At 35.0% G+C, this 10,519-nt stretch overlaps 1 protein-coding gene across 1 annotated transcript in view; it reads right to left on the bottom strand.

Annotated features, from left to right (window-relative positions):
- Positions 1-1,833: 1,833 nt before the first annotated feature.
- TMPRSS11F (transmembrane serine protease 11F) overlaps positions 1,834-10,519 on the bottom strand; it is a 79,933-nt gene continuing 71,247 nt past the window's right edge. The window contains exons 9-10 of the mRNA XM_055297446.2: positions 8,197-8,339; positions 1,834-2,698 (exon numbers count right to left, since the gene is read on the bottom strand). Of these exons, the coding sequence (XP_055153421.1) occupies positions 2,540-2,698; positions 8,197-8,339 (302 nt within the window). The 3' untranslated portion in view covers positions 1,834-2,539. The remainder of the gene's footprint in view (positions 2,699-8,196; positions 8,340-10,519) is intronic.

The following is a 10,519-nucleotide window of genomic DNA, read 5'->3' as shown; positions in this document are numbered from 1 at the left end:
TTATTCATCTCAAAAGTCTCACAACAATGCCATAAGGTAGACAGCTTATGGTCCCATTTGGAAGATGGAAAACATGAGGTAAAAAACATTACATGATTCCTACAAAACCATTCAATAAGTCAGACACCTAACTAGAAATAGGACATATAAATTCTGTTAAAAAAAATCCACTTTTCCATTATTGGATTTTCTTATAACATTGCGTATTTATTTCTCTCATTTGTGCTTAAATATCATTGAACTCAATTGAATTAAGCACAGAAATATTTAAATCAGTATACACAGTTTCACAGATACTTATTCACAAAAATGTATCACAGTCTTATTAAATATAAATAAAATAACACAAAACACATATTCATGGTTATAGAAATTACATAGAGGAAAGTAATTTTTTGATAGACAGATATGCTTTCCTGTATCTACTAAAGGAAGTGTTTAGCTTTAATATAAAATATGTTCATCATCAATCAAGCCCATATTTAATATGCTAAACATTCTCAAAAACTTTAAATGTTTCTGTGCTATATGCAAACTGTAGGAGTTTAAGTGAAGGACGTGTAAGAATTTAAGTTTTTACTCTGCTTTCTCTGGTGGTATTTAGCTACTCCCAGTCATTGACTCAGAAATTCGATGACATTTCATTTTGAAAGAGGAAATGTGTATGATAAGCTTTTTGTGTTTATATCTTACTGAGATGTGAATAATAACCGGGAGACATTTTTAGTTGTATTTCTCTCATTTACATATATTACACATAAACACATGTACTTGTAAACTAACAACATTTTCCAACAATCACTAGGGAAATGAATAGTCTAGATTTTTCTCTAATAAATCAGAGCAGCAAATCTAATCTCACATTTGAGGTGTATAGATGAATACAGATGCATCTCTGTAGTCAGAACCATGGTGACAGATGATTGTAACATCCTATGACTACTTGTCTATAAGCAGACATAGTGCAAAATATATTAATGAGGCATAAAAGTGATTTTGAAAAAATTATAGTAGTTCACCGAATTTGCCTTACCATGTAATTAATTCAGAGTACTTTGAAATCAATTACATGGCTTTAAAGAAGCAAAGATCAATCTTTTAAAAGTATAGTAAGTTTTATTGACTCTAAAGCACATTATTAATGATAAATAGTAGCTAATCCATGAGAGACTACCGTGTGCAGACACTATTGCAAGTGTTTTACTTGTTTTAATTAATTTAATTCTCAAAACAACTATATGAGGTAGTACCACTTTTATTCCCATTGTAGAGGTGAAAGAGTTAATGAAGAGACATGTTAAGTAACTTGGGCAAGGACACACAGCTCCTATGAGGCAGAGACAATGTTTCAGCTTGAGGAGCCTGGTTCAAAGTCCATTTTCTATCACTATTGCCATAATTAGGATTTGGGCCATATGTAACACTTATTTGAAAAAAATTGAGCTCATTTATCTTAAAGCTTGCCAAGGCATTCATTTCCATATAACAAAGATTTATTCACTTCATAGTATATGCCAGGCACTGTCCTACATGCTTTACACTAAGCTTTACACAGATCAGCTCTGATATTCTGATAGACATCTGACCTGATACTATGATGGACATCTGACTTGTCAGAGAGCTAAAGACTTACAAAAGCACCAGTTGCCATATACTGATATAAATATTTCTAAGTAAATAAATAATTGGATAACTCATTCCATCAAAAATTAGAGTGCTTGTCCTGTTACTAATTATTTGAAACCAACTCTCCTAGCCTTCATCTGCTTCTTTTTATCCTCTTGTGCTCATGGAAAAACGTTCCCAAGAGTCGTCTTCTTTTTTTTTTTTTTTTTTTTTCCTTTCTGGGCCAACTGCAACTAACATATAGATGGCAAGATGCTGTTAAAGAACGAATCAGAAAAGCTTCTTAACAATACAACATGCTTCCTGAAGCTAGTGCTTAAGTGTATAACACTGTGTTAACAGCAAGTTCAGATACATTTAAAAAGTCAACTGTTGAGGTTAGTGATAGTGCTCTGTATTATTAGATATAAGCCCAGCTCAAGTCATATTGCAAATCCCATGCTTCTCCTTTCTTGCCCACTGAAGGTCCACTTATCAGTTCTAGAATGTTGAAGCCCTGAGTCTTCAGGGAAGACTGTTCTTTTTCACTAGAAGAATCTCACGTGCTCCAGGTATTATACAAGGTAAGATTTTGGCATTACTGGCAGCTCTTCATATCCTGTGGAAAATGATGTTCCCATCTTTGATTGAGGGAAACCACTTATTTATCTTACTAGGAAGTATCACAAGCAGTTTCCCTCGTGAGTAAGGAATAGGTGCTATCTGTCATTTGCTGTGTCTTCTTCCTTCATGGTAGAGGGGGTTTGGTCCTATGTACAAAAAGGCCACCTCAGGATATTAGATTTGTCTAGGTCTGAAGGGCTTCTTGACATCTAGCAAAAGCACTAATCCAAACTAAATGAATTTAAACAATACAAAATATGCAGGAGTATCAGCTTCGAGTGCCATGTGTGTAACTCATGGACAATCCACACTACATACCAGTCTTTGAGGCAATCCAATCTCGATACTTAGTTACTCTGGTGTAGACTCCAGGTTTTTTGGGAAGTGCACATGATTGTCCCCAACTTACTATACCTACAACGTACCAGATGTCATGATTATCATAAACCAGAGGTCCACCAGAATCTCCCTGAAATAAAAACATATTTTAAATTGTTAACTCTACGTTAATTCAGTAGGAAGGTATTGTAATCTGACGTTCACAGAGAAAAAAGGAAATTGGTACACAGACCACAGCCAGACTACAGACTATATAATGGGTCTCTCAATTGAATTAAAATTTTTGCTAAACTTTAAAGGGCATTGTTTTTCTTAGGAAGGCTAACATTCATTCACAGGAAATGGTTACATTATTTCTGTATCAGTATCCTTAGGTTGTTTTTTTTTCTAGTTTGACCAGGCCTGTTTAGTATGGTTTAGTAACTATGTATATAAATTGTTAAATGTGAGATTAGCATTTGGAAGCCTAGGTATACAATTTCAAGGATCTCTTCCAAATGCTGTCACCTTGATCGTATTTTATGGACCTATTCTTGGTCTCCTTTTCTTTTACTCACCTATTTCTAATTAGTTTTCTGGCTAAATTTTTATAAGCTCCTTTAAATCTCATTTGGAAAACAAAAATAAGAACAAAGAAGATTAAGTAAATAAACAAATAAACATGTGGTCGTTGTTAAAAGTGTGGTCTCAGCAGCTGAACTGCCCGTTTCAGGTCCAGCTCTATTAATTACTGGCTGTATGACCCTAGGTAAGATACTTAAGCTTTCTGTGCCTCTTCCTCACTTATTTATTTATCTGTTTCTTTAATTAACTATTTATTGAGTTCCTATTCTATGTCTGAGGCAATCTGATGTCTATTAGGGATAAAATGATGACGAAAATGACAGGCCTCTGTGCTCATAGAGTTTGAAGTTTAGGTTAAAAACAACAACAACAATATTAAAGAAGCCTAAAAACAGATGCAAAATGACCATTATGATAAGTACTATGGTAACATACAACAGGGAAATTTGACTGATAAGGAAAAACAGGAAAGTTTCCCCTGATGAGTATAATTGAGCTGGTATCTGAAGGAAGAACTGAGCACAAGGGAAGTGGGGGTCAGGTGTGTTACAGGCAGAGGGAACAGTATTACAAATGCTCTGTGGCATGAAGGAACCTGGCAAATGCAAGGGCCTAGAAAAGGAGGTGGGTGTAGAGGAGTGTGATGAATCTGGAAGGTAAGGAAAGACAAGTCCATGTAGAGCCTTGTAGGTCTTGTTTAGAAGTTTTTGTTTGTATCTTAAGACTAAAGGTAAGCCACTGAAGTGTTTCAGAGAGAGATCTGACATGATTAGCATTTTTTTTGGAAATGGTTCTGGCTCTTATTTGCCTAACGCACGAGATGAGCATAAGAGTAAAAATGAGGAAATTAGCAAGACAGCTAGTGTAGTTGTCTGGTCAAGGGAGGAAGGAAAGGAGCATGAACGAGAGGCAAAGAAAGGAGAAATGGTGATGCAGAAATATTTAAGAAGGTAAAACAACCTATTAAGACTGAATCATGAAGAAGTGGAAAACCTGAAGAAATGGAAAACCTGAACAGATCAAAAATAAGTAAGAATATTGAATCAGTAATTAAAAAGTCTCCCACCAAAGTCAAGTCTAGGACCAGATGGCTTCACAGTTCAATTCCACCAAGCATCTAAAGAGCTAATACCAATCCTTCTTAAACTCTTCCAGAAAATTTAAGAGGAAATACTCCCGAACTCATTTGACAAGGTAAGGATTACCTTGATGCTAAAGCCAGATAAGGACCCTACAAGAAAAGAAAATTATGGGTCAATATTCCTGATAAACATAGGATGTAAAAATCCTTAACAAAATACTCACGAGCCAAATTCAAATAGATTAAAAGAATCATTCATCAATATCAAGTGGGATTTATCCCTCAGATGCAAGAATGATTCAATATATTCGAATCAATAAGTGTGATTCATTACATTAACAAAATGAAGGCTAAAAACCATGATCCATTCAACAGATGCAGGAAAAGCTTTTGAAAAAATTCAACACGCTTTTGTAAGAAAAACTTTCAACATAATAGGTGTATGTCAAACACAATAAAAGCCATATATTGGCTTTTGTTATTAAAGCCATAGTGAAAAATCTAAAGTGTTTCCTGTAAGACCAGGGACATCAAAAGGATGTCTACTCTGATTTCTTTTCAACGCAGTTCTGGAAGTTGTCGCTAGAGAAATTAGGCAAGAGAAAGAAATAGAAGACATTCTAATAGAAAAGGAAGAGATGAAATTGTCTTTGTGTGTTGACAACATGATCTAATAGATAGAAAACCCTAAAACCAACAAAAAGCTGTTAGAAGAGATAAACAAATTCAGTAAGTTTGCAGAATACAAAATCAATATACAAAACTCAATAGTGTTTCCATACACTAACAGTGAGCTATCTGAAAAGGAAATTAAGAAAACAATCCATTTACAACAGCAACAAAAAATAAAACACTTGGGAGTAAATTTAACTGAAGAGGTGAACGCTTTGTATACTGAAAACTATAAAATATAGAAGAAAGAAGCTGAAGAAAACACACAAAAATGAAAAGATATTCCATGTTTATGGATTGGAAGAATTATCTTTGTTAAAATGTTCATTAAAATGTTAAAATTGTCATTGTTAAAATGCAATCCCTACCAAAATTCCAATGCCATTTTTCACAAAGAGAGAAAACAATCCTTAAATCCATATAGAAGCAAAAAAACCTTGAATAGTCAAAATAATTTTGAGCAAAAAGAACAGAGCTAGAGGCCTTACACTACCTGGTTTCAAAATGTCTTATAAAGCAATTGTAATCAACATAGCATGGTACTGGCATAATAACAGACTCATCAACTAATGGAATAGAAAGCCAGAAAAAAACACATATATTTATGGTCTATTGATTTCTTGACAAAGATGCCAAGAATACACACTGAGGAAAAGATAGTCTATTCAATAAATGGTGCTGGTAAAATTGGTCATCTACATCAGAAGAATAAAATTAGGTTGGGCGTGGTGGCTCATGCCTGTAATCCCAGCACTTTGGGAGGCTGAGGCAGGTGGATCACTTAAGGTCAGGAGTTCGAGACCAACCTGGCCAACATGGAGAAACCTCGTCTTTACTGAAAATATAAAAATTAGCCAAGCGTGGTGGCACATGCCTGTAGTCCCAGCTAGTCAGGAAGCTGAGACAGGAGAATAGCTTGAACCTGGAAGGCAGAGGTTGCAGTGATTTGAGATCGTACCACTGTACTCCAGCCTGGGTGACAAAGTGAGACTCTGTCTCAAAAAAAAAAAAAAAAAAAAAAGGAGAAGAATGAAATTAGACCCTTACCCTTACACCATGCACAAAAAGAAACTCAAAATGGATTAAAAACCTAAACTTAAGACCTGAAACTATAAAACTACTAGAAGAAAACAGAGGAAAAGCTCCATGACATTGGTTTGGGCAAGGATTTTTGAATATTACCTCAAAAACTTGGGCAACAAAAGCAAAAACAGGCAAATGAGATTGTATCAAACTGAAAAGCTTTTGCATGGCAAACAAACAAAACAAAACAACAATTAATAAAGTGAAGAGACAACTCACAGAATGGGAAGACATGTTTGCAAACCATATATATATGGGCTTATATCCAAAATATATAAAGAAGTTTACACAATAGCAAAAAACAAAACAAACAAAACCTGATTTTAAAAAATTGGCAAAGGACTCAGATACCTCTCAAAAGAAGACATACAAATGACCATCACGTTCATGAAAAAAATGCTCAGCATTACAAATCATTAGGGAAATGAATTTAAACCACAATGAGATATCTCTTTACTCCTATTATAATGTTTTTTATAAAAAAGATGAAAGTCAAGTATTGAGGATGAAGAGAAAAGGGAACCCTTATATACTCTTGGTGGGAATGTAAATTAGTACAGATATTATTGAAAACACTATGGAGGCTCTTTATAAAACTAAAAACAGAACTACCATATGATCTAGCAACCCCACTTCTGGGAATATATCCAAAAAATTAAAATCAATATGTCAAAGGAATATCTGTACTCCCATGTTCACTGCAGCATTATTCACAATAGCCAAGATATGGAATCAACCTAAGTGTTCATCAATGTGTGAAGAGATAAGAAAATATGGTATATCTACAAAATAAATATTATGCAGCCATAAAAAGAATAAATTCTGTCCATTTGGGACAACATACGTGAATCTAGAGGACATTATGCTAAGTGAAATAAGCCAGAAAGACATACACTACATCATTTCACCTATATGTGCAATCTAAGAAAGTTGGATTCATGGAAGTAGAGAGTAGACTGATGATTATCAGAGTCTGGGTGAGCCTAGGGGGGTGGAGAGTGAGGGAAGGGGGAGTTGCTAGTCAGAGGGTGCAAAGTTTCAGTGAGGAGGAATAAGTTTTGAGATCTACTGCAAAGCAGGGTGACTATAACCAATAATACTGTATTATAGATTTCAAAATAACTAAGAGAGTAAATTTTAGATGTCTATCACAAAAAAAATGTTAAGTGAGGTGACAGATATGTTAATTAGCTCTACTTAACCATTCCACATTGTATACATGTATCAAATGTCACATCGTACTCCATAGATGTAATACAATTATGATTTATCAGTAAAAAATAATGGACAGTGAAATCTGAGATGGAAAAGTAGAAGATGGAAGAAAGGAAATGATTAATGAACTGTGAGAAAACAGAGTAATCAATGGACAATAGGTGTCCATGAAGTTGAAAAAAGACTGTTTTTCATTCAATCAGTCATCACATATTTTCACTAGTCTATTTCAGGTGCAGTAAATAAAATAGATTAAAATATGTCTTCCTCCATGAAGTTCACATTTTAGTTAGTGGAGAAATAGGCAATAAACTAGATAAATACTGGATGGTGACAAAGGCTAAGGAGAAAAATAGAACAGAGAACAGACACAAGGAATGTACATGTAGGTTGTGCGTGCTGGGAGCGAGAGTGGGTAGACTAGGGTATAACATAGTGAGTGTATATAGGGAAGCAGTAGTTAAAAAGCAGGGGGGAAACACTGGGGGATGGTAGTCAAAAAGGAAGATGCAAATGAGCATTTTTGGAGATGGAGCAGCTTTGGTAACGAGGCCCATAGTGTGACTCTAAGAGGACGGTCTGAGGTCGCTGAATAGTATAGAAGATCACTGGAGAAGAGGAGGTCCAGGAACTAGAAGTCCAGCGTTTAAACAGGTCAGTGTTGCTAATGCAGGGCTTGGAATGGAAAGAAAACCTGTTTCAGCTGTCGCTGTCATTAAAAAATGTGAGGGGCGACGGGAAATGACTGGGAGGCTGGGGGATGAATATGGATAACTATAATATTGCTTTTATCTCATTACATTAAATGAAATAATGTATAAAAAGTGCTAATTTTTGGCTTAGCATATATTAAACACTCAGCACAATTATTGTTATTGTTACGATTATTAAATAAACTCAGTTCTCGGTGTAAGAGATGCCATTTTTTTTCTCCTAGGTAAAATATATGCCAAACACAGAAATAGCTAATGGAAAGTTTCCTCATAAACTTTTGGCCTTGACTTTAAACTTACCTTACATGCATCTATTTTTCCTTCCATGAATCCAGCACATAGCATTCCTGGAGTTATCAGGCCATCATACACATCCTTTCTGTTACACACATCAGTGCTTATGGTTTCCACTCTGGCTTGCCGAAGTGCATTTTGTATAGGTCCTATTGCACAAATGGACAAACAAACAAATAAACGGTATTCCTCAAAAACGACTGCATCTGAGACATAAAAGACACATAAATTGTAGCAAAAGCCAAAGATTATTTTATTAACATTAGCTATCATCTTATTTTCTGTGTCATAAATGTCTGCATGCAAGGAACCATAAACATACATGTCGTAGTATTATATCACCTCTGTAGATCTTTCAAGGATATTAGGAGCCTTAAAACTACATGCAAAATATTACATATGCATGCATTTTTTCATGAGGAGAGGGTCCATAGTCCTCATTAGATTCTCATAGAGGTCCATAACACTGATCTTGTCCAACTGCCACATTTTCCATATAAGGAAACCATGGCCCCTGGAAGTTTATTGACATTCCTAAAGCTATTCAAGTAGAAACCAGCAGACAGCTGCACAGATCTCTTCACCCTACTCTACTCTGTCATGTACTATTTAGGGGTGTCTCACAGCATGGGAAACAAAATGAATGCCCAATATGTGCTAGTGATCTGATAACAACACAGAACAGGGCTGGGTGTTAGGAGGAGAGGATACTGCACAGTTGAATACAGAAAAGAAGTAGTTTAGGGCTCTGGGTTGAAGCTGTTGGTGAGTAGCCCTGAGCTCGCTGTAAGAGACTTTTAAGAACCTCTCACAAAGCCAAGTTGGATATGCATGGAGCATTTGGAAAACTTTTCATATAATAAAATTCTGTCAAAAAAAAAAAAAAGCTAGATTAAGATAGATAGATTAGCAGTAGTTGGCTGGGCGCGGTGGCTCACACCTGTAATCCTACCACTTTGGGAGGCCGAGGCAGGCGGATCACAAGGTCAGGAGATCGAGACCATCCTGACTAACACGGTGAAACCCTGTCTCTACTAAAAATACAAAAAAAAAAAAAAATTAGCCGGGCATGGTGGCGGGTGCCTGTAGTCCCAGCTACTCAGGAGGGTGAGGCAGGAGAACGGCATGAACCTGGGAGGCAGAGCTTGCAGTGAGCCAAGATGGTGCCACTGCACTCCAGCCTGGGTGACAGAGTGAGACTCCATCTCAAAAAAAAAAAAAAAAAAAAGATATATTAGCACTAGTTTTTTTTTTTTCAGGATATCCTTGATAGAAATATAAGTATCTCTTTTTTTTTTTTTTTCAGGTTCTAATTCTTACTTGTTTATTTTAAAAATCCTGGAGAAAGCTCATTGATGTAACAATAAAAGATGAATTTTTCGCTTTAATGCAGCCCTGTAACACACATTCTCAAACCTCATGTCATCCAATATAGCTTTTGTATTTTTTCTTACAATTCATGTGTATGAATGCATACAGCTGCCTTTTTTAAATGAAAAAATACAGAATTTCATGGTCTTTTTGGATTTCTTTTAAGGCCTTTCAGTATAGCCAAGCTGAAGTAATATCTATGCATTGTTTTGTTATTACGGTAATAACAAGTTCTAGTTTATAATAATATATAGTACTTAGTTGGGACAAGGAGCAATGATATACTGCTTTTTAGTAACTGGTAAATAGTATGTTTTTGTCTATTTTAACTAGAAATGAGAAGGAGAAAAAAGAAGCTATTTTGAATATATATAAAACATACTCTAATAAAGTATATGCATAAAATGATATATTAGGTAAGAAGCAAAATTATAAAGAAAACAGCTTATAATATTCCTGATTGATTAGAGTTCCTAAATATAAAAACAAATGAAAGTGACCTGCCATTAAAAAATTAGCACATTATACAACTTTTACATACTTCGGAGGAAATAAAGATCTTGCCACACTGTTCTGAGGAATCATTGCATTTATAAAAATTGAAGGCTTAATTTTGCAAATACAACTTTCAAGCTGTGTGAGCAAATTGAACTTACATGAAAGGTACAAGATAACATCACGTTGAAGAACGTTATCTGTAAATTTCATAAAATCTAGTCACAAGTTACTGGAAACTTCATAAGGAATCTCAGAACTGTTTTTAACATGATGTTCCGATTCAAACTGAGAACTGCATAGTCTTTATATCACAAATATAAATTGAAGTAAGAGTGAAGATTTAGAGGGAGAACAGTTTCTTATTTTAGATGCTACCTGCTTTACGCAGTGTTGGTTACTAAATACTCAGAGCAGAAAATTAAAATTGAATTGTTTTTCATTTTCTACAGTTTATCTGCTG

This window comes from Symphalangus syndactylus, chromosome 10, assembly GCF_028878055.3.
Source record: "Symphalangus syndactylus isolate Jambi chromosome 10, NHGRI_mSymSyn1-v2.1_pri, whole genome shotgun sequence".
Taxonomy (NCBI): domain Eukaryota; kingdom Metazoa; phylum Chordata; class Mammalia; order Primates; family Hylobatidae; genus Symphalangus; species Symphalangus syndactylus.
Note: the sequence above shows the minus strand (reverse complement) of the source record. Positions and strands in the feature narration are given on the sequence as shown.